Below are 25,204 nucleotides of genomic sequence, written 5' to 3' on the forward strand. Positions count from 1 at the left end.
TTTGCTAAACTGGGAAAAAAATGGAAATATCAGTACTGTGCACTCCGAGTATAAATGAAATAAAACTCGGATATCTGACAGCAACCCAAGTAATATATAATGAAAAGCATCAGGCTGGATTTGCCAACAGTTACAGAAAAACGACCTGCAATTGAATGTATACATAAATACTTTCATTTTATGCTGCGCAAGAGAATATACGAAAGAAAAACAAGTGCTTCTCCCAAGACAGCAATATCAACTGTGCATATGACATTTGGAGGAATTTGTAATCATATTGTATGTATGGTTTTATTTTAAAATGCTCTATTTTCTTTGCTCATAAGAGAAAGGGAGATGTATCCATTCACACCCAAGCCACAGTATACACTTGATTGTTTCCTCGTCATGCTGATGTATTACTTTCTTTCAATATTTTGAATGTAAAGGGAAAATATACTGTAAAAAAGTGCAGACAGCCCAGGTACAAAGGCCTTAGCAGAGCTAAATAGTATGGCAGTTCCAACACTGTGCAAAACTGCAGATTTATATCAAAAGTAATATTCAGCATGTTAGTTATTTACTCATATTTAAGTGGTTACTTAAAAAAGTATACTTATAAGACTGATAACACTATTTATAAATATGATATATATATATATATATATATATATATATATATATATATATATATATATATATATTCGCTCTTTAAATTAAATTAAATGGTGAAATCTTGATTTGCAAATAAAAGTGCCTTATGTAATTACCAGCCGTAAAAAAAAATAAGCCAAAACTATGTATGTGCGTAATTGTGCACGATCTTTAAATATGTAGCATATCTATCCTGACTTTTTTTTTAAGACATGCAGAAAACTCAGCTTAAGAAAATGGTCATTTGAGTAGGCGTTTCACCCACCATTCATTCCATTGTACACACTCCTGTGATGAGCTGACATTTCATCTGCTACTTGTCTCCTTAAGGTGCCTTCCCTGCTGCTCCCACTCAAAAGTTTGAGGTGCTCTGGACTACCTCCAAAATGGGGTTTGAGATGCTCAGGGCTACTGCCCCGTGCTTTTTGAAGATGTTCTGAGTTTCCACTTAATGTATGTTTTTGAAGATGCTCTGGGCTGGCACTGCTGAGCTTTTGGTATTCTGGACTACCACCAGACCTATGCTTTTTAAAATGTTCAGGGCTACTACTTAACATTTGCTTCTGTAGATTCTCTGGGCTACTACAAGTATGCTTTTGCTGCTCAGGACTACTTTTACCCACGCTTTTATGATGTTCTGGGCTTGCACTTTTCACATGTTTCTGATGGTCGGGGCTTGCAGAACTCCTGTTCTTTTGGAGATGATCCGGACTGCCACTCCCATGTTTCTGTTGCTCTGGGCTTCCTTCACCCCTATTTTTTTGGAGGTGTTCAGGACTATTAGTTGGGTTGGGTTTGTGATGATCTGGGCTGTCTGTGCTTCCAGCACTAGAAGTGCTACTCCCATCCCCAACATCTCGTAAAAACGTACTTGCAGTTGTATTTAACTGACAGAGGCTTGTTTGGCTGTCAATCGAACATCGGCTTCCGACTCCACCAATTTTTTCCTCATCTAATAAAAAACAAATTTCTTTCAATTCCAAGTTCTCTTTGACCATTTCTTCTTGTCTTACTTCAAGGTCCTTCAGCTTCTGCAAATATAATGTAACCTCTTTTTGCATGATTCCTGATGTATACCTTCCCAGCCTTTGCCATTCTCTGGAAATTTTTTTCCCTTTCTGTCTGTCATCGTCCAAGAAACAACATAGGTCTCGAAGTTCTTGATTATCTTCTTGCAGCTTCTGATTTACATCCTTAAAAAGATAAATAGACTGTGTCAATAGACTGGTAAAGAGACGTGAACTTTTTTTTGTCTACATATAAAAATAGATCATTGTTTTTGAACTACTGGAAATAAGATCACAATTTACATGAATAATTAAGGATTAAGTAATGCATTCCTATAGCAACATTAGATTATACCTTCTCTTACTGGAATAATGATTAGACTTGGATTTTATGTGTACACTATTTGAGAAAGAGCAGGAAGGAGGGACAAATGGAAAAATAAAGAGAGGGAAATTGTGCTGGGTTACCAGATAAGAGAATAGAAGTAAACATGGAATGATAAATTCTCAGCATTACTAATACTAAATACTACTAATAATTTTTCAAAGCATTCAACCACATTTTTTGATATGACAAAGGAAACGGATAGTCAACGACTTGAAGGGGGCCACATATGACATAATTGTTCAATGAGTTTGCAATTGATCCTCAGCATGCAGCTCAGAATCAAAAGCAAAAAGATAAGAGCCATAGACCCCCCTCAAGTTACTGATTGGTTACTGCCTAAAGCTGCAAAGCAGGAAATAGTGTTCTGGCTAGTATATTAATCACTCACAGCCTTTATAGATTATTAAAAACATTTTTGATTTTGCACAGCCTATCCATTTACCAATTTTTATTTCTTATATTGAACACTTCCTTTAAAGGCTTCATTTTAGATGCTGCTGCATCCTCAGATATTCCTATGGGGCTATAGGCCATAGAAATAATTAATTCATGTACTGTATATTGATTAGACACCATTAGTTAATCAAAGGGTAGAGGTTTTGATCCCATTCTCCTGCTACATGTTCTGTGAGGGAGGGAAACATAATTATAAAATGAAAGTCCCCAGACGACCTTGAAACTTATCTATTACTATAGCACATCCTTCATCTACCTCATATGTATCAAGGGCAGCAATGGACCTCTTACTGACCACGGTCATTTGGCCCTTGAGACTATTCACCTACTCTTTGTAATTGGCTTTATGCAAAAATTAAATGAATGATCTGGGTTCTCTATACTTTATAGAAGCCATACAGATACCAACCATCAGTCAATAAATCAGGAGGGGCACTCTGTGTAACCTCTATGACATGGATTCTTTGTGCATTCCATATTGCTAAGCCATTTGTCAAAACCCATTATTTTTATGTTTTCAACAACAGGGTTATAGGTTTTACAAAAGATAGGTAGTATCCTCATAATGCAAGAAATGACTGGTTTGGAATATTTTGCTACAGGAGATAATACTTCATGCTCCACTGGAAGGTACTATTTTATGCTGAAAGGATTGATAGGTTAAATCTCACACACTGTTCGTCATCTGACCTGAATGAGATCACATGCCCTTCAGATGAAGTGAGAAAGACAAAGAGCAACTTGTTTAAAATACACTATAAATGTACCAGTCAGAAAGGTGTCAGAGCTCTTATGACATCTCATGAATGCATTTTATTGGACCACTGCTACATAGTGCTCAGTTAATCAGTCACTGTCTTATTTCTTATTTATATGAGGACAAAGTGAAATCTGTGGGCAAGCGTTATAAAAAAATGAAGATACTGAATTAAGACGAATTGCACTGGTGGAAAATGGAAGGCAGCATTTAATGACATATTTCAAGACCGAAGCCCCAAAAGCACATAATTCCCCCATTGTGTAACTCCATTGTAGAATTTGCCGTTTCTGTTCATCAATAGATCCTGTTTTCACAAAATTTCAAACAGTATTTCTAAACACAAAAGAATATTGGGTTGACCTTCCTTTATTTAGAAGACACAGTGGATAACATTTCTCCCTTGCATCACCAGAGCTTGCAGTCCTGAGTTCAATTACTACCATGGCTCCATTTGCATGTACTATCTGTTCTCACTCTGTGTTGGTTTCCTTTCCAGAACTGGAAAAAGCACTGGTAGATAGTGAAACTGGGCTGTTTTTTACAACATTTTTTCCAGTATTTTTTTGGGTATTACACAATGCATGGAGAAACTGAAATTATGATGCTGGCTGGTTTTCTGCTTTTTTTTTTCTTGTGTTCCAGTTTTTTTTCTTAAAAAGAAATTGCATGGCAAAATTATAGGGCAGATTCACAAAAAAATCAGTGCTGCTGAAAACATGAATTTCAGTGAAAAACTGTTCCAGCCACAAAGTTTGCTCATCCTTACTGGCAGGTCCTGATTAAAACTGATTTTAATTTATGTGCGTATTTGGTTGTGACAGATGTAGAGACCCTGAGGGTAAAGATCTATGCTGAAGATCTATGCTGCCTGAAAGCTGTGACCAAGACTTACTGCCGTTGTTCAATAAATAAATTATTGTTATTGTTTGAAGCAAACCACTGGATTGCTGTTATTTCCAAATTGTCTGTGTCTGGTCTGTGCACCAGGAGACATGATTCACCTGATGGGAAGGTGCTTAAAGGGATCAACAAACACAATGCTGGGAGTTGCAGAAAGTTGGCCACAGCACTAGGGTATCTGGGATACACTGGCAGCAAGTCACACTATAATCTCTAACTATATTCTCAGGCCCACCTACAGGTCTGCTACACAGAGAAATTAAATTCTTGAGCATCACTGTAGGAGAGAATGCTGTAAGTGACTGAAGACAGTATATTAGTTCTGTTTACTGAAGCACTGACCAAATATACATATACATCTACATATAGATTCAGTTGTTTATATCAGTGCCTCCTCCAGTGAAGCTGAGAATCTAATTTGTATTTATATCACACACTGAAGTACTTACATCACATGCAAATAAATGAATAATAAAATCTCATGTATTCTGACTGATCATTTCCCACTCCATTCTGCAGTGGTTTAAACAAAATGGGGATAATTTATCAAAAATCAATAAATTAGCATTGAAAATAAACGCTCAGCCTGAAAAGCAAATTGCTAAATCTGAAATGCTCAGTATTTTTTGACAATCAGAGCATTATATATATATTATATATAGATTATTTGTTTGGTTCACAGTAATACACACTCTTGAAAGACAGTAAAAACCAAAAGAAGACATTGTACCCTACAATCATGGGTGTCTGCAGAAAAATTTCCAGGGGGGCAAAAATGAGCTAATATTAAGTTAGCATCCCACTGAAGATGAATTAATAAATGTATAAACAATTTCTTTGAACTAGCTGGAGATGTCAGGGGGGCTCATTAATAAACTTCGCACAGGGCAGATTGGTTTGCACAGTTAATATATTTGCCCTGCACATGGTTACTATTGATGGGCGAATAAATTTGCCTGTCGATTTCCACATTTCGCTGCTGGCGAATAAATTCTTGAATCCCGCGCGAAAATTTGGCGGCAACATTTTTTTTAGACGCGCGCCCGCTAAGTCGCTTGCTTCGCTTCGCATCAACACTATTGGGACGCCTATTGACTTTAAAGGGATACTGTCATGGGAAAAAACTTTTTTTTTCAAAATGAATCAGTTAATAGTGCTGCTCCAGCAGAATTCTGCACTGAAATCCATTTCTCAAAAGAACAAACAGATTTTTTTATATTCAATTTTGAAATCTGACATGGGGCTAGACATTTTGTCAATTTCCCAGCTGCCCCTGGTCATGTGACTTGTGCCTGCACTTTAGGAGAGAAATGCTTTCTGGCAGGCTGCTGTTTTTCCTTCTCAATGTAACTGAAGGAGTCTCAGTGGGACATGGGTTTTTACTATTGAGTGCTGTTCTTAGATCTACCAGGCAGTTGTTATCTTGTGTTAGGGAGCTGCTATCTGGTTACCTTCCCATTGTTCTTTTGTTTGGCTGCTGGGGGGAAAAGGGAGGGGGGTGATATCACTCCAACGTGCAGTACAGCAGTAAAGAGTGATTGAAGTTTATCAGAGCACAAGTCACATGACTTGGGGCAGCTGGGAAATTGACAATATGTCTAGCCCCATGTCAGATTTCAAAATTGAATATAAAAAAATCTGTTTGTTCTTTTGAGAAATGGATTTCAGCGCAGAATTCTGCTGGAGTAGCACTATTAACTGATTCATTTTGAAAAAAAAATTTTTTCCCATGACAGTATCCCTTTAACGCCAGTCTCAAAATTGACGTGAGCGACTTTTCGGACCCAGACTTTATCGGATTATCCATCGCAGATCACAATGTCAATAAACAACTTCAGGGACATCTGCCATTGACTTCTGCATAACCTTGACAGATTTGAGATGGAGTATTTTTGGATTCAGATTTTTATCAGCTTTGGGGTATAATAAATCACAATTGGCAAATATTAATAATAATTATTAATAATAATAATAATAATAATAATAATTCATTTGTGCACACCCAATACTGACTTCCTTTTAACTTGAATAAACCTGTTGATCTGCGGGAGGCTCGACCAAACTTTGCATTAGGCTGGAATAAGCCTTGGGCCAATTTGACCCATTTCGTTTGGCCAAAAATTTGCCGCCGGCGAAATGTCGTGGACGCCCATTAAAGTCTATGGGAGTCATTTCCACAGCGAAACAAGGCGAAAAAAATTTGCCCATCCCTAGTTGGAATCAATTTGATGGCAATTAATGTGCTTATGCAACATAAATATATGTTGGTATCTTCCAAGTTAGGATAAGGAAAGGGTACAATCAGAATAAATACAAGAAACAAATAAACCAGCAACCAAGTACTATGTGTATATACTTGAAAATATATAACTTGCACTGGAAATATGTCATTTCTTATTGGATTACATTTCCTGCTCAGAAGCCAGAGCATTGCTGTGCAGAGTAGTGTGGGCTGGAGATATATAGTGTGGCCATACTAATGATCTCTATGGCAAGTCTTTTTAAATTGAAAAATCCGATATAGTTTCCCACTAAACTAGATGACCGCACTGGTGCTTGCTCTTCTATTTTGTAGAAGTCTTCCTGCGTTTAATCCTTGATTTATTTTATTGCTTTACAAAGAATCAGACCTGAGTTTAAACAAGCCAATAAGAAATAAAAGAGCAAATTGCTTTAATGTGTTCCTCTAATGTGCAAATGTGTATTTCCAAAAAATAACCCATGATGTGATGTGAAAAGACCAAGCAATAGCTGGAGGTATGTTCTCTGTGACAAAAAATGTAATCTGGTGAAATTACGATATTTAATTCCTTATTGTTTTGTCACTATCAAAATTTCAGCATGAACGCAGATCTAGTTATGGCACGACACCATATCTGTATTTTTCTCCTGCATTGCACATTCTGCTTTAAAAGCAACTCGATAATGCACCGTGATTACATGTACTATTCCACCTGACTTCATAATGTCGAGCTATTTAGAGAATATGACAATTTGCTCACTTTGAACAGCAGGCGCTATTTAAAATTTGCTACTGTTAAATGAACATTTCCATACACAAAACTGAAGGAGAATGAGACATTATGTTATTCAAGCCTTCCCCATGAATAATTTAAATACATTAATGTTGTCTGACCTTCTGAATTGTTAAACGCATTTCTTTGCATAGGTACGTACAAAGCAGTAAGAGTCTGGGGGGCTAAAAAAGACAACAAAAAAGAAAAATGTTATTTAGATTATCAGGCTATGCCTTAAAGAGCAACTAATTATACAGAATTGTTCTTACCTACAGTTACCTACACTATATAGCAAAAACTATGTGGACACTTGCCTGTCCAGCAATTCACTATAAGACTAAGGGGCCGATTCACTAACTTCGAGTGAAGGATTCGAAGTAAAAAAACTTTGAATTCGAAATGTTTTTTGGGCTGCTTCGACCATCGAATGGGCTACTTCGACCTTCGACTACGACTTTGAATCGTTCGACTATTCGACCGTTCGATAGTCGAAGTACTGTCTTTTTAAGAAAAAACTTCAACCCCCTAGTTCGCCATCTAAAACCTACCGAACTCAATGTTAGCCTATGGGGAAGGTCCCCATAGGCTTGCCTAAGTTTTTTTGATCGAAGGATAATCCTTCGATCGTTGGATTAAAATCCTTCGAATCGTTCAATCGAAGGATTATTCCTTCGATCGAACTATTTGCGGTAAAATCCTTCGACTTCGATATTCGAAGTCGAAGGATTTTAATTCCCAGTCGAATATCGAGGGTTAATTAACCCTCGATATTCGACCCTTGGTGAATCGGCCCCTAAAGGTGGCCAAACAAATGCATTATTACTCAATATGCCCACCAAACACAGGGCGATATTGGGTCAATCCGATCGTTTGGCCCTAGGGCCCAATTTTGCCCAGATATCGATCGGGGAGACCGTTGTAACGCCCAATACACAGGCAGATAAGGTGCTGACTTGATCTAATCAGCCACCTTAAGTTGTGAAGTTGATAATTTATTCTTTTAAAGAAACCTTTACCCAATTGAGATTGGGATTTTGGGCAATCATGCCCAGCTTGCTTTGGTGTTCAATTTGGTTTAAGAGAGGGCTCTGTGCAGTACAGACTAGTTCTTACTTTCCCCAAATGTGGCCAAAAAGTAGAAAACACAGAATTGTCACAAATGTTATTGTACGGTGTAATGTGGGGGGTCCCTAACCTTTTTTTTTTTACCTGTTAGCAACATTCAGAGCATTAAAAATATTCCTGTGTGTTGCTGTAATTGCCTATTTGGTAGCCCTATGTGGACTAGCAGTCTACATGAGGCTCTGTTTGGCAGTGCACCCGGTTTTTATGCAACCACAACTTAATCAAAGGGTTTGAGAAAATGGTAAGTTTGAGAAGACTGAAGACTGTAAGACAGAAGTACAGGTATAGGATCTATTATCCAGAATAATTTAGTGATTCTTGTGGTTTATCACGTGAAAACTCATGGATAAGAGTCAATTCATGGAGAACATTTTCCTAATTCAATTCCAGTTTTTTACCCATAGACTTCAATTGAGTTTTCACGTGATAACCAGTGAGATATATTTCCGAATTGAATTGCAGCTAAAATTGAATCTTGCCCGTGTGATATACCTTTTTCTCATTGAATTGAATCTGTCCTAATGTCTACTAAATTTTTTTTATTATAATGGAGTCTATGGGAGAGGACTTTCCTGTAATTTGGAGCTTTCTGGATAATGAGTTTCCAGATAACAGATCCTATACCTGTATTAGTATGATATCTTAACAGTGAGCAAGGTAATTGAATGCCAAATTTAAGTGCTAAAATTGGAAAAACATAAGACTCCATGACAACATAAAAATGTTTAATATTTTTAATCAAGTTAAAACAGATAATAAATTAAGTTAAATTACATTAGAAACACAGTAATTTACTGAGCACACTTCTGTTATTATTATCCTTTATTTACATAGCACCTACAAAGTCTTCAGTGCCTGAAGCCTGAGAGTCATGAAGTCTCTCTGCTTTCCAGAGAATATTTGTACTTCCCAAATTATCTCCTCCAGTTTACACTGAGCAGACAGAAGGCTCTCAGACAGTTTCATGAAATGTGAAGAAGTAGACCATAGGCAGGGACTACTTCCTGCATTACCTGATATGGAAGTGACAGGTGAAGGCTAGGTGGTGGACAAGAGGAGTGCAGGAGATGTGTTCTCAACATCCAGAGAGGAATGTAAGCTGGAGGTGACCTGATGGGTGGTGAACATGTTCTTGACAAAGCAGATGGTCTACAAGACAATAGGCTGGGACTACTTCCTGCATTACCCTCTATAAGGAAGTGACAGGTGAAGGCTAGGTGGTGGACAAGAGGAGTGCAGGAGAAGTGTTCCTAACATCCAGAGAGGAATGTAAGCTGGAGGTGACCTGATGGGTGGTGAACATGTTCTTGACAAAGCAGATGGTCTACAAGTCCCAGAATCTATCATGTCAACCAGGTGAGGTTGAAGGACTTTGCCAGCCCAAGGGTGGTGAGAAAATGGTCCAAGTCTGTGTATCAAATTTTCATATTAAGTTTATGTACCTGTTATACATAAGCCCAAATAAATGCTCTTATGTTTTTCTTTCAAATTTGTTTAGTAATTGAATTACCCTTTCATTTAGCATGAAATATCACACATCGTGCAAAACAGTGGCACTCACAGCGTTTTCTCTGTTGGTGCAGATAGACCAGCAGCAAAAAGGCCAGTCTGCTCCCGTCTGCCATGTCTTGTGTTCTCATTGACAGGCATGGCATCGGCGTTGGCATTGGTGTTGTGCCCATGCTGTGCCTGTCACACACAAGTGGCTCTGATACAATCATCAATTTGTGAACATTTTCTTTATTAGAATTAGCATAAAACACAGAACAGATGGTCTGAACTAAACAATGACGCTTTTCAACTATTCTTCTGCAAACCTGTGTGTATTTTCAACACTAAATCACCTCCCCCACACTCTGTGCCCAGGGCTTAAAGGTACACAAGACCTTCATGAACTTGCTGACATTAGTAAAGCAAATCTCAGATACATAGTAGATATTGTAATTGTATCTGTCACAGAGAAAAACACATTCCCTATTACATCTCTCTTTACTTTCTAATGTCTTTAGTTTATATATCCCCCAAACACTTCCAGTTCTTTAGTTTCTTGTCAAAATATCCTTTTCTAATTGAATGTGTCACTTTCTCTATACCTTGGAGGTACTACTGCAAACTTCTACTATTATGTTCTAGAAAATGTTTTGCTACAGTTGAGCGATCATCTATCCACCAAATAGCTCAACCATTCCAGAAACTCACAGGCCTAAGTGCTTTGCCTACAAATTGTACACCAACTACTATCATCATTGTGCAATATAAACATATACAGGTGCCGGATCTGATGTGCGGAAGCCTGTTATCCAGAAAGTTCCAAATTATGGAAAGGCAATATCCTATAGACTACGTTTTATCCAGATATATTCCAAATTTTTTACAATTATTTCCTATTTCTTTGTATTAATAAAACAGTACATGGTGCTTGGTCCAAACTAAGATATAATGAATCCTTATTGGAAGCAAAACCAGCCTATTGGGTTTATTTAATGATTTTCTAGTAGACTTAAGGTATTAAGATACAAATTACGGAAAGATCCATTATCCGGAAAACTCCAGGTCCTGAGCATTCTGGATAACATATCTCATACCTGTATATATATATATGACAGTACTACAATATATATATATATATATATATATATATATATATATATATATATATATATATATATATATATATATATATATATATATATATATAGAGAAAAAACAAAATTGGTCTCTCGCACACCTTCGAATGGTAAAGTACCAGGTGCTGCTGCCGTGTCAATTATTCAGAAATCCATCAGTAGAAAGCAGCGCACACTGGAATTTTTAAAAGTTTAATTTATTTATCAAAATTTTTAAATTTTGATAAATAAATGAAACTTTTAAAAATTCCAGTGTGCGCTGCTTTCTACTGATGGATTTCTATATATATATATATATATATATATATATATATATATATATATATATATATATATATATATATATATATATATTTGCTATATATATATATATATATTTGCTATATATATAGTACTGTAGTACTGTCATTAAAGAGAACAGAAACCAAACTCAAAGAACAAGATTTACACCTTGTCCATGCTGATATTCATGTAAGCATTATTATGTAGGTCATTAAATTACATTGTAGTAATGGAAGCTGAAAAAAATGCACAGTAGATGTTTTTAAAAATATAGTCTGACTATATACTATAAATAAACTATAAATAAGCTTGTGCCCTCCCCTAGATGCAGCACATTACAACAAAAATGCTCTTGCTCTTTAGCTTTAACTATCTTATACCCCTTTGATGTACTATGACAGGAGCTTTGCTGGGACTATTCCAACCCATTCTTTGAAGCAGGCATGCCCAGACTTGTGGACAGGATACCTGGGCCTAGGGCAGCAGGATTTTAGGGGGCAGCATGCTGCCCAAAACACCCACATTGGTTCAGAAACACTGGGGATTCACTGGAAATACAATCATATTTAAAATGTCCTGTGTTCCACTCCTCATTCCACTTCTGATTCACATCCACATCTGTTTTTTAAATAGAAAAAAAAGCTCCCATGTTTCCAATTTCTTAAAAACACATCTTTAATTTTTGAAATTACCTCTAGTTTTTACAGCTACACTTATTGATTTATTTATTGAAGCTTGATTTTTTTCTGGTTGAGTTTTTAAAGGGGAAAACTAGAATTTTTAGAGGAAATTAAAAGAAGTCAATGGAAGATGCCCCTTTTACAATTTAAACATGTTGTGATCTGGGGCGGAGCCGCATGCTGAGCCGGTAAGCAGCACGAACAGAGAGCTCCGCACAACATAATCCTGTGCAGCCCATAACCGATCCTGCAACTGGGCTTACCTCCTCCAAATAGGATCGCGAACATCCAGGCAACCTCTAGAAACCGGCAATGGGGAAAGACACATGGTGCGAGCGGAGACAGCCACGAGGCTGGAGCAGTATGCGCGTAGCCACAAGATGGTGGCAGCAACTCTCCTCCTCCTGCAGAACAACTGAGCCAGGCAGAAACAGCTCCCGGAGTGCAGGGTGCTGTAGCTCCTACAATGCAAGATCCTAAAGTTACCACCTGCCAAACCACAATTACATCAACGCTAACTGCCAAAATTGAGGAGGTCAAGGTGGAATTATTATTGCTCAAGCAGGATGTCCAAGTCATTAGAGAAAGAACTGGGGCCCTAGAGGAGCATGTGAGTACCCTGGATGACCGCACTACCCCATTACCAAATAAGATTACACAACTATACAAACTGCTCAAACAAACAACAGAATGCATGGAAGATATGGAAAATAGGCAAAAGTGGAGTGGTGGGTCTCCCTGAAAAGAGTGAGGCACAAAACAATGAACTTTTTGACTAGCAGTGGCTTAAAGACGTGCTGGATGCGAACATTTTCTCACAACAATTTGTAGCTGAGAGGACACATAGGGTGCCCACGCAACCCCTTCCCCCTGGTGCTCCACCAAGAATATTTCTTATCAAGCTCCTGAATTACCAAGACAGGGAAACAGCACTACACGCAGCCAGGAAAAAGGGAGCTATATATTCCCAGGGGACCTGGGTGTCTCTGTATTCAGACTACTCAGCAGCACTTCAAAGACAACGTAGCACCTTTAACAGGTTTAAAAGACGCCTTCGGGACCTCAGGCTCAACTATAACCAGCTCTTTTTGCCAAGCTACGAATAATAGAAGGAGGGAAATCGCATATATTTGACCAGCCAGACAACACTCAGTGATGATGGCTGGACGCATGCCCAGGATTTCCCCGTAACAGCCCACCAAGGTAGCAAAACAGTCCAGCATGCTCCCCACAACACTGAGGAGTAAAGTCAGCAAGGAAGACAATGTAAGTAATTAAGTCCTGGGCATCCATGACTCTGGGACACTAGCCCCACTATGCACATGACCATTGGGGGATGTTTGATCATTCTGGCCCTGGATAAGAGAAACTCGTATGCATGGATAGGACAATAAATATTGGGGCCCAGTGAACTTCCCTCCTTCACAAATTTTGGGATCGGTAAAAATGGCATAAGTGCTGCATACCCCTAACATCAGATAAGATTATACCAGTAACACCTAAGAACCTGGTTGAGTAGACACAAGAGAGATACCAGTTAGGAAAAAGCCTTTGGTGTTAAGCACAAACTGGTTTATTTGATTACGTTGTGAGTTCTTACTCAGTTAACCTGTTTCGGGAATAATGTATCTCCAAATGTTTTGTCAGGGATACCGGGTGGAGGGACAGTTGGGGTTGTTTTGTAAACCTTCCTCTATCTCATTTCAATCTTCTTTTTTTCACATCTCTTGCAAGAAACGTTTTAAGATGAATTGTGGTAGTGACTGTTTTAAGCTGCATACAACTCTCAAAGTTGACTAAATTCAGGATAATATCTTGGAATGTGCAGGGTCTGAACGATAAAGTTAAATGGTCAGTGGTATTAGATCACCTTAAAAAACAGGGGGCAGATGTGATCTTACTGCAAGAAGTCAATGCAGGGGATACAGGTACTGTATATATGGCACTGGCCTAGCCACTCGCCAGTAGTGAATCCAAATGAAAGAAATTGCCAATACCTGTGCTTGCAGAAAACTGGGTGCTCCCAAATTTATTCAATGGTGCTTCAAGACACTTAACAAACGATCAAACGTTTCGGGACCGCATGGCCCTTCCTCAGTGATGGAAGGGCCATGCGGTCCCGAAACGCTTGATCGTTTGTTAAGTGTCTTGAAGCACCATTGAATAAATTTGGGAGCACCCAGTTTTCTGCAAGCACAGGTATTGGCAATTTCTTTCATTTGGATCTTACTGCAAGAGACACATCTGAGCTCTAAAGAGAAAATGGCTAGGCCCCATATTACATGCAGAATACTCCTCTTATTCCCAGATAGCTAATCTGTTCAGGAAAACTGCTAAACCCAAAGTTTACGGGGTATGGGAGATACATAATTCTCAAGGTGACAATTGCTACCTATGTCATGATATTGGTCAATGTGTACTCTCCTCCTCCAGGTGACATAAAGCTGCTACAAATGATATTAGGAAAGGTTGCTGAGATTTGGGACCTCCCTTTACTTTTGGTGCGGGGACTTTAATGCAGTCCCAAACCCTGCAGCGGATAGGTTGAGACCACTTAAGAATGACACAGGGGTTCTGGGAGACTGGATTCAGTCTGCTAACTTTACAGACATTTGGCGAAGTCCCACCCCCTAGAACGCCAGTACACATGTTACACAGTGTCCACTTGTGCTCTCTCTTGAATAGATTTGGCCCTGGCCTCCCCCTTGGCATTGCAAAGGGTGGACTATGGCTCCTTCTCTTCTAGAGTATGTTTTGATCATGCTCCAGTAAAGCTAGATATAAAAAGAGGAGGGGTAAGCGGACAATGGCAGTGGAAACTTCCCCCAAAATGTCTTCTCCAAGATTGGGTCAGTGAGCCCTTTAAAAGGCACTACAGGTAGTTCTGGGAATAGAATGAGGGTACCACGACTGAGCAAATAGCCTGGGATGCTAGTAAAGCATTTGCAAGGGGACAGTACATCTCATAAATCAAGGCAGCCAGAATAAAGCAGGGCACAGAACTAAAAGCCCTACATGATAAACTGAGTGCAGCTGAAAAGGATTATGTAAAAGACCCATCTGCACATCAAAGAGAGGGCCTTGAGCTAGCCCAAAGGGTCTTTAACCTAGCCTTTGTTCACAAATACTCCCAATGGGAACCCCGCAGAGTAGCCTCCTGGTGTGATAAAGGGGATAAATGTGGCAAACTTTTAGCAATCCTATCTAGGGAACCAACTCAACTGCCAACCATTCCAAGAAAACAGAAGCAGATTCTCTCTCAATTTTTTGATTTCTACACTAATCTCTATTGTTCCAAAGGCCAGTGCCGCTCCCCCCCCCCCCAGAATCCCTTAATCAACACCTAGACAGTATTGTACTACCTAGAGTAAAGGGGGGAGATTCTGAATCACTTAACCAACAAATCTCAGTAGAAGAAGTTACAGAAGCCATTAATGATTTCCCTAATGGGAAATCCATGGGTCCAGATGGACTTCCCAAAGAATGGTACAAAGTCCACAACGATATAGTGGCACCTACGCTTTGTTCCCTTTTCAGCTCTATACTATGTGGGGCCAAGATACCAGAAAGCTCAAAGGCAGTCACTATCATACTAATTCCTAAACCTGGAAAACCCCCAGACAATGGTGTTAAGATACAGAGGCTTGAGGAGAAAATTCCGCTATAAGCTTATGGTATGTTGGTGTATCTGGCCAATCCCAGGGAGGATCTTACAGAACTATTGAGGGAAGTCATACATTTTGGGGACTACTCCGGCCTTAAAGTCAACTAAGCAAAATCTGTCATATTCCCCATAGACAATAGTGAACTCAGAAATCGTTTAACAACCTTGATATGGTTTTTCTTCCCAAATTCCTCTATGTGTTTCATAATGCACCAATCATACCAACCATGAAATGGTTTAAGAAGCTGGAAGCCTGTGTAAGAAGCTTTATATGGGCAGGAGACCGGCCGCGTATAGCTATTGGATGCTCCAAGCCCCGGTTAATAAAGTTGGGCTAGCCCTCCCAAATTTTTTACTAGGGATGCACCGAATCCACTGTTTTGGATTCGGCCGAATCCCCGAATCCTTTGCAAAAGAATCCGAATCCTAATTTGCATATTCAAATCAGGGGTGGTAAGGGGGAAACTTTTTTAACTCCTTGTTTTGTGACAAAAAGTCACGCAATTTCCCTCCCAGACCGTACAATCAGGCCACAGTGGTAGAAGCGGCATTACTCTCCTCCTTTGAAGCCCTGGCCAACCAGCTGCACAGGGGGCTCGGATCAATATATCAGTTGACACCCCCCATGTAGACTGTAATTCGGGTGCTCAAAAACAGTAATTACAACATATAAAAGGCAAATAGCTGGTCCAAATTGACTCTACTATGGGGAAATAAAGCCCTTGTACACTTTAGGACTATTCCTAACGTAAGTGAATGGGCAGCTGCAGGGATCAAACATTTAAACGATATAGTTAAGCCTGATGGACTTAAACAGTTTGACCAGATAAAACAGGAATTCAATCAAACCAATCGCTGTTTAGGTTCATACAATTGAGACATGCTTTTCTTGCCCAGTTTCCACAGGGAACCCTCACTGCTACTGAATCCACCCTAGAACGATAACTTTGCAGGCTGCTTCTCCCCAAACCCCTTGGCTCCCCAAACTTTGACTGTATTAAGCACATTTGTCATAAATGGGCCCAGGATTTCCCCCATTTTTATGAGGGAACCTGGAACGATTTACTCCAACAGATCCCTGAAAATAACATCGCAAGCAGAGACAGGTTCATCAATACTAAATGTATTAACACCGCGCAGGCTGGCACGTATATACCAGGGATATCCAGACATTTGTGTAAAGTGTAACTGTGAACAAGAAAATTACATGCATGTCTTCTGGAAATGCCCTAAAATACAGAAATTCTGGTTTTCGATACTTACCCACACAATACACTAGGACTGCCGAATATGCGGACTCCAGAGTCATGTCTGCTGGGGCACACAGAAGGGCTAAATCTTTTACCTAGCGACAGATTGTGCCTTCAACTACTTCTTCACTTTGCAAAGAAAGTCATCCTTCTGACCTGGAAAGCCATTGAGGCCCCAACCATTGGCTCAATGGCGTAACTACCAGGGGAGCAGGGGGTGCGATTGGGCCAGGGCCCGCACCCCTCAGGGCCGCCCGGCAGCTTGCGCCACTGTTCTAATGCGGCCATTTCTGGCCATACGGAGGGGCCTGGCTGCACGTCCCGCACCAGGGCCCGCCCCCCTCTAGTTACGTCTCTGCATTGGCTAATGGACCAAACTAACAAATTACATGGTTCCAAAACAAAAACTTACCTATATAGCAAGGTGCTGTCCAGCCAAGTTTGAAAAAGTATGGAACTGCTGGTTGATTGTCCAGCAAGTAGTTGTGACAACCTCACAGAAAAAGCGACATTCTGGTGTGTCAAACCTTGTTATTCCTATGTGAATTTAAAATGTGAATGTATATGTAATTGTACATGAGCAGCTATCTTCTATCTAACTCTTTCTTTCTTCAATCTCTCTATCCTTTCACCACCTAGTTTAAAAATCAAAAAAAAAAAAAAAAAGAGGTTGGGATCTGCGCTGTATTTTGTGAAATAATCCGAAAAATTTGGGGTTTTTGGGTGACAACTTGAAAAAAATTGGATGTCAAATCCTAAAAAGTTGTAAAAATATATATTTTTTTGATTTTGATGGGACTTTCCCCGCCTCAATGATTATTTGATAAATGAGTTAAATTCATGTTTAAATAAATTTGAGTTTTAGTAAATAACCCCCTTAGTAATTGTTTAACTAAAAAGTGCCATCTATGGTTTATACAGGTATGGGACCTGTTATCCAGAATGCTCGGGACCTGGGGTTTTCCAGATAATGGATATTAATGTAATTTAGATGTAAACACTAAATAAACCCAATAGGCTGGTTTTGCTTCCAATAAGGATTAATTATATCTTAGTTTGCAGAGAGAAAATTAAATAATTTTAAAATGTTTTAACTTTTTGGTTAAAATGGAGTCTATGGGGCAAATTCACTAAGCGCCGAAGTGCCTAACACTAGCGTGAATTCGCTAGCGTTGGGCATTTTCGTACTTTGCAAATTCACTAACGGACGCTGGCGTAACTTCGCTAGTGTTACTTCGCACCCTTACGCCTGGCGAATTAGCGCAACAGACATAACTACGCAAATTCACTAACGTGCGCATTGTTCTGAACGCTGCCTTTTACGCCAGACTTCCTTCACCACCTCAGACCAGGCGAAGCGCAATAGAGTAAATAGGGATTGATTCAAAAAAAGTTAACATTTTTTCTAAGTCACATTTCTTTATTATGGGTGATAGGCTGAAAAAGATCGAAAAAATTTTTTGGGGTCCCATCGTTCCCCCCTACATTTCCTAACTCATGGCAACTTAACTATACAGTGGGCACATGTGTAGGGCAAAATAAAGATTTTATTTGATGTTTTGAAGGTTTCCCAGGCTTGTGTAGTGCTGCTACGAATACCTCCATTGAAATTTGAATTTGGTGCCGTATGCAAATTAACCATCGCTAGCGTAACTTCGATTTGCTTAGTGAATCAACGCTAGCGCAACTTCGCAACCTTACGCTACCCCTGAGCGCAACTTTGGATTTTAGTGAATTTGCAACTACGATTCTTAGTGAATGTCCCACTATGGGAGATGGCCTTTCCATAATTTGGAACTTTCTGGATAACGGGGTTTCCGGATAATGGATCCCATACCTGTATCTTACTTGCAAACACAGGCACATCTAATAAATCCGACTACCAACAGATAATATCTAGGCGCTCAAATTCCAATGGTTAATGTGAAACTATACCTGGAAAACTCCCGGTGGGCCCAGGTGTTAGTGGCCCTAATGATGCTAAACATTTGGCATATTTCATGTTCATTCTTTATTTCTATGAGAACAAAGAGGCTAAATAGATGGAATAATAGATGATAGTATTACAGTATGTAAAGAAAAGAGACTAGGAGCATAGTGATTGAGTGAGGAGAATAATAGTACTGAGAGTGGGCCACTGGTCTAAGGTTTTTGGGTGGGCCCCTGGTGTCCCAGGCCGACACTGCGTCCGTCTTTTTTTTGTTACATGTGAAAATCATGGCATGGTGAATTTTTGGAACTGTTTCGCAAAACTTAACGCCCTTAGAGAACTCCCTCCCATTAAATAAATTACAGGCAAGAAGTAGTCACACTACCCATGAGCTGGTAACACATACTTCCTTCCGAAAGGATATGTGTAACAGAACCTGCACTTGTTGAGCAGTTGGAACACAGCGCTGCGAAATATGTTGGCGCTATATCAATACATGTTAATAAAATAGGAGTATTTAACTGATATACAGGAGTGTTACATATAAACAGTGCAATCAGAATTTCTGTTGAAGCAGACTCTTGCATCATTAAACTACATACACCTTTGGTTTCAGAATAACATTTTATCAAGCAATGTTGCTTTAAGAAATAATCCATGCGGTTGCTGTGCTACAGCTCCCATCATCACCTTTGAATATCCTAGAGAATACTGGAAATGTTAGCCCAGCAACATTTAGGAGGAGCTATGGAAGGAATATGTCCCCTGTAAGATACACCCTTCTGCTTTATGTCAAAAGAGATTCCCCACCAATCACTTCCTTTTCTATAATGAATGAAAATTAAACTGCAATATATATTCATATGATTAGTCACATGCAGAATACCCTAGAGTAATTTGGGCAAAGGTTATTAAGCTCACCATTAAATAACCCAGAGGAATGATCCTAACCCCATTGATACCGCACTACTAAGGTATAATAACATAAAGGAGGTTATACAAGAGTCCTTACACACTTTATACAAAACTGACTAATATTATAAAGAATAAGCAAATGGCTTTTGCTGATAGAGGAAATGAGAAATATGGATCAATTTATTTCAATTAAAAGGGCAATATCTGGTCCCCATGGCCATCTGAAATTCAAAGTATTATAATGTGGAAACATCATTCCATTGCAATGTACATTATATTACCTTCTGCCAGTTATTTACAAGAAATAGACTGCTATAATAGAAAAAAAAACAAGCTAACTTCAAATGGATCTTCAAGAGAGCTCTGATAAAATTTGCAAAATAATAAGTGTCCAAAGAGCTATATTTCATTGCAAAACAGGTTTTTTTTAAACTGGAACTTTTATATAGTGATGGGCGAATTTGCGCCGTTTCGCCGGAAAATTTGCGAATTTCTAGCGAAATTTGCGAATTTCTAGCGAAATTTGCGAAACGGCGAAAAATTCTACAACGTCCAATAAGTAGTTTTTCCTGTCCTACTTCTGCTGTTGTTTCTGATGTTGATACTGTTAACTAGAATCAGTAACTATAGAGGAATGTAGAAAAGAAGTTGGGGAGCACCTCCCATCAAATGAGAAAAACAGAAGATGGTGTGCAGGGTCAAGTGGTAATTCAAAAGAGAACAAGAAAGAGAAAGAACTGACCCATGTATTTGCACCCTCCCATCAAAGCATGTCCACAAGCTCCTATTTATACAACATTAAAACTTAACTTTTATTACTGATAAGTAAGATAAAAAAAGTCCAGTGGTAATTAAAACATGGACGGATTAACTTGGGGTAGTGGGCTGGTGGTAAGGATAATTGGTAAATGTATACTAGTGGAGGTCACCCCAAAAAACTCTGTTTAAACACTATTCAGTAATAAATATTGGGGTAATCGGGGTAGTAGACTACATGCAATGTTATACAACACAAATCGCCCCCTTAGAAACACATAACCCAAAGGGTCAGTGGGGCCTAAATCGGTGGGGTTGTGTAAGTCGCTCACTTAGTTAGCACCCCCGATGTGTACAACATTAGTATGGGTAAAGGTGCTGCTAATAGTTGGAGAGGCAGGCTTGGTAAATCCCAGAGCTTGCGTCTCTATTGGAACAGCCCTCGTTGTGCAGCCCTTGGTCAGCCAACCAATTCACCCACAGCACAACCCTCCCAATTGGCGGAGATCTGCTCTGATTTGAGCGTTGAAGCTTCCACCTGAAGCAGTACCTTGTAAACCAACCCCTTCACCCACAATGAAGCTCCCCCCAATTGGCAAAGCTGCCTTGAGTTACAATTGGCAAAAGTAGCCTTAAATTACAATTGGCAAAAGCTGCCTTAAATTACAACAAGGTGGCGGTTGCAGAGAGTTATAGTTGCAGGTTGCGTGCTTCTATGCAGAGAGTTGTAGTTGCAAGTTGCGTACTGCTATGTCAAATAAGTGGGAAATGCCTGTAAAAACCACTTCCATACCAACCCCTTCACCCACCACACCATGCCCTCCCAGTAAGCGGTGTCAGCCCCTTATTTTTGTCCGTTCAATAATCTGAATCTTCACACCTTAAGTCTACTAGAAAATCATGTAAACGGTAAGGGCCTTATTTGTCAAAGTCCGAATTTATCGGAGTATTTTAATCAAAAAATCCGACCAAACCGAGCAAAAAACCACCGAGCAAAAAACCGAATCATGCATTTTTTTTCAGAGTGTGTTCCCGAATCCATCGATTTTTTAACAGGCTTTTCCCAAAAAGTCTGAAGTAGTCAGATTTTCAAACTAATTCCAGTGCAGATGACAGAAACTTCCAAATAAATTAGGGACTTCTCCCCAGGGTCAACCCAAATTAGCACCCATCCCCACGATTCATAGGCTTCTTAATTCCGCTTTATCCCTTTTTTGGGCATTCGCAGCAAAAACATTGCGCGCATGTGAACACACACATACGTGGCGCAGCTCGCCGGTATACCAGCACAGCAGGGGGGCCCCAGTCAAACCCTGCTTCTCCCATTTACATATATAACCTTGGTAGGTCTGAGATGCCGGATTTTCGGATTCTGACTTCGAGGTATAGTAAATCTTGAAAAATTCAAGTTTTTTATTCACAAAAAATTCAGATTTTATTGTAAAAAAAAGCACTAAGTTTTGGCATGCGTATATTAATAAATAACCCCCTAAATAAGCCCAATGGGCTGGTTTTGCTTCCAATAAGGATTAATTGTATCTTAGTTTCGATTATGTAAAGATACTGTTTTATTATTATTATTATTATTATTATTTAATATAAGAAAATCATTTTTTAGAATTTGGATTATTTGGATAAAATGGAGTCTATGGGGCAAATCTACTAACCGGCGAAAATTCACCAGTGATGGCTTTGCAGCCATTACAACACTTCGCCAGGCGTAAATTCGCTAGGACAACGCTAATTTACTAAAATGTGACGTTGCGTCCATGGTGGTGAACACCTGCACCTGTTAGTAAATCGTCGAAGTGCCTGAAAGAGATAATGCGGGCAAAGTTTTGCCAGCGTTAGTCTCTTCGCCCTTTAGTAAATCTGCCCCATGGGAGACAGCCTTTCCATAATTTCGAGCTTCCTGAATATAGGATTTCCGGATAACAGATCCCATACCTGACCAGCACTGTCAAATACTGTTTATCAGTATTTATGGGTCCAGGTGCAAAAGTACAACAATTGTAGTGATTTCCACTTTTCATCATATATTACCCCTCATTCTGCAACATCTAAAATAAAGTGGGTAAAGCAATCACTTTTATGGCTGTAGCATAAATATGTATTTATTGCTTGCAGACAGTTTGAAAGAAATTGTGAAAGTAAATTCTGCTGAAATTGTGTCAGTTGAGTCAGTGAGCATTTTCCGCCTGCCTTTTTTTTTTCTCACTACAAATGCATTGGTAAATACTAACGTTTTTTTTCTGGAGGAATTGAATGCATGGCAAAACTTTAATACTGCCAGTGGAGGTTCCCATTATTTTTTTTTCTTTCTCGACACAAACAAAAACACAATCGGAAAAACAAAAAACTTTCCAAAATTCTAGTACAGATTCGCCAGTCACGGAAATGTGAATTTTGCTGCAAAACTGTATCAGGTTCATCCCTACTTTCCAATGGTACATTATGCGTTCCCAATTGTAGCCAGAAGTATTTCATCATTACTTTATTCCTGCTTGTTTTAAAATTGTGTTCTACTAGAACTATCTATTATGAGATGTCGGTGACCCGAAATTATACCAGTGACTACAGGACATCTGGCTTTCTGTGCAACGTGCTAATATTTTGCTGTTTCAGGAGAATAAAAAACCAGCATAACAGCAGTAATGTGTGGGAGGCACCTGGCTCATAGTCACCTCATGGCGGCACAGGTCATATGGACGACCTGTAAATATATCATCTGCTCTTGCACATTTTAATAAATAATGGAGGTCATGTTCCATTTGAGTATTATAGTAATTGTCAGCTCTGGGGTCCACGTCTATACTCTTGTGATAATGATCTTATTTAAAAAATTTCTTCTTTCTTACATTAGGAAGAGACCTGTCTTAGATCTTTTGTTTATAATCCAACCTGCAGCCTCCAGCTACAACTACCATCCTAGGAGTGTCAAAGGATGCTGGAAGTCATAGTTCACGACTGAAAGCTGCATGTTGAACTGCAATGAAAGCATTACCGACTAATGATCCAACAGCTACAGATCCACCCTACAAAAGAGAGGAAATTGATGCGCACAACACAGTTTTGTAACTTTCCCTAATCATTTAATTGCTGGTGTGCACAGCCCATAAATTATTTAGCTTAGGGTTCTACTCCCTGAACACAGCTTTGTCTTGAAAATTAGAGAGCAGGCAGAGGACCCCTATCTGTGTTCATTTTATTGGGCTGTTATCAATGTTTACAACCTGTAGACCACCAGCTGTTGCTGTATTAGAACTCCAATCATCCCATACAGTCTCAGCTGTGGGAGGGATGGTGTAAAATGTCCACATCAGGACCAGTGGTTAGTTATCCTTATCAGATCATTTGATGATGGAAGGACACCTAGCTGAGCTGCTCTGACTGCAAACATACTCCAACTAAACAGAGCTCATTTCTACAGTCACTGTGTGTGTTTTTATCTGAATTACCAGGGCTCTGGTATCTGTCACTACCTTTGCAATTCATCCCAGGCTGCAGGAGAGAGAGAGAGAGCAGCAACGCAACGGTTAAAGTCTTGAAACCACCAGAGGCATTACATCACTGCAATCACAGCAAAGGAAGCTTCCACTCTCAGACCCGGCTAATGTTACTGCTGCGGAACTAATCCGATTTAAAAATCCAATTTGCATGAAATCCAGGTCTTTGGTGGGTTTTCAGAAACACCTGAGGGGACCCGGGTTTCCACAAGGCATAACAGGTTTGAAGAAGATATCCCATGTACATATGCTCTCACTCTATCTCTTTCTATCTCTCGCTCTCTCTCTCTGCACATTACGTAATTGCTAGCATGGTGTAGAGGTGCCAATGAGATTCAGCATGTCCCCAAATCTAATGCATGAAAGTAACTCCTGAAAGTCTCGCCTGCGATTGCAAACCCCTAAATTTCAGGTGCGATGTGTGCCGCTGAGCCAGGTAATTAATATTGGGTGCTAATGCTCTTATCTTAGTGAAACCTTCTTACCTTGAGCCCTCTGATCTCCCCCAGATGCAGCTGCAGTCTCCTGTTCACCTCCCGGATCAGGTTACTGTGATCCAGCATAGCACTCATCTTATCCGCCTCTGCCCTGCGGAGCCGGTGAATCAGCTCCTCTTTACTCCACTTCATCAGTTCCTCATCAGAAACCTTCACCAGGTCTTCGGCACAACTTTCCCCAACAACCTTCGACATTTTTCCCCCCCCAAGGAATAACTGTGAGCAATGTAATCCTTTGGAAGCCTTACTCTCTAGGTATTCTTCTCAACAGTGACTTCTAAAGCTCCTTGCAAATAAACTGTCCAAAAAGATCAGCCACTCCAGGGAGTAAGTCTTTTTTAAAGCCATACTATTCAGTGGGACTTTTTTTGGCATCAAATTCTTTTATGTAGGGGGGGGAGATAAATCCATCAAAAAGCCAGACCATAATCCCCTAATGATAATGCCATAGAGTTCAGAAAAGCAGCTTAGAGGAATCAATGACTACTTCAAAGCAACTGCAGGCTCTTTTCATATCTCCGGGTTGTAGCTTGACTGCAGTGGATGAAATTAGAGCATACAGATGCTCCTCTCTGCATGGCACTGGGGCTCCTGACTGCTGAGCTGCAGTGAGAAGGTTTTTGACTTAGAAGAGAGTTCCATTGCCTGGAGCAGACACTAGACACACTGGCTGCTGCTGCGAATACAGCACAAGTGAAATGACCCTCTCCTCTGCTTTTTTATTGAAAACTGGCAGCCTAAGCCCGGATGTAAGTTTGCTTGTGCCATCTGCTGGCTACCTGTAAGTTCTTTTGTGCAGAACATTTCCCCC

General features: G+C 39.6%; 1 protein-coding gene across 1 annotated transcript in view; it reads right to left on the bottom strand.

The window, feature by feature from the left end:
- ccdc85a.L (coiled-coil domain containing 85A L homeolog) overlaps positions 1-24,588 on the bottom strand; it is a 137,623-nt gene extending 113,035 nt beyond the window's left edge. The window contains exons 1-2 of the mRNA XM_018262849.2: positions 24,382-24,588; positions 899-1,826 (exon numbers count right to left, since the gene is read on the bottom strand). Of these exons, the coding sequence (XP_018118338.2) occupies positions 899-1,826; positions 24,382-24,588 (1,135 nt within the window). The remainder of the gene's footprint in view (positions 1-898; positions 1,827-24,381) is intronic.
- Between the last annotated feature and the right edge of the window lie 616 nt (positions 24,589-25,204).

Source organism: Xenopus laevis, chromosome 5L, assembly GCF_017654675.1.
Source record: "Xenopus laevis strain J_2021 chromosome 5L, Xenopus_laevis_v10.1, whole genome shotgun sequence".
Lineage (NCBI taxonomy): Eukaryota > Metazoa > Chordata > Amphibia > Anura > Pipidae > Xenopus > Xenopus laevis.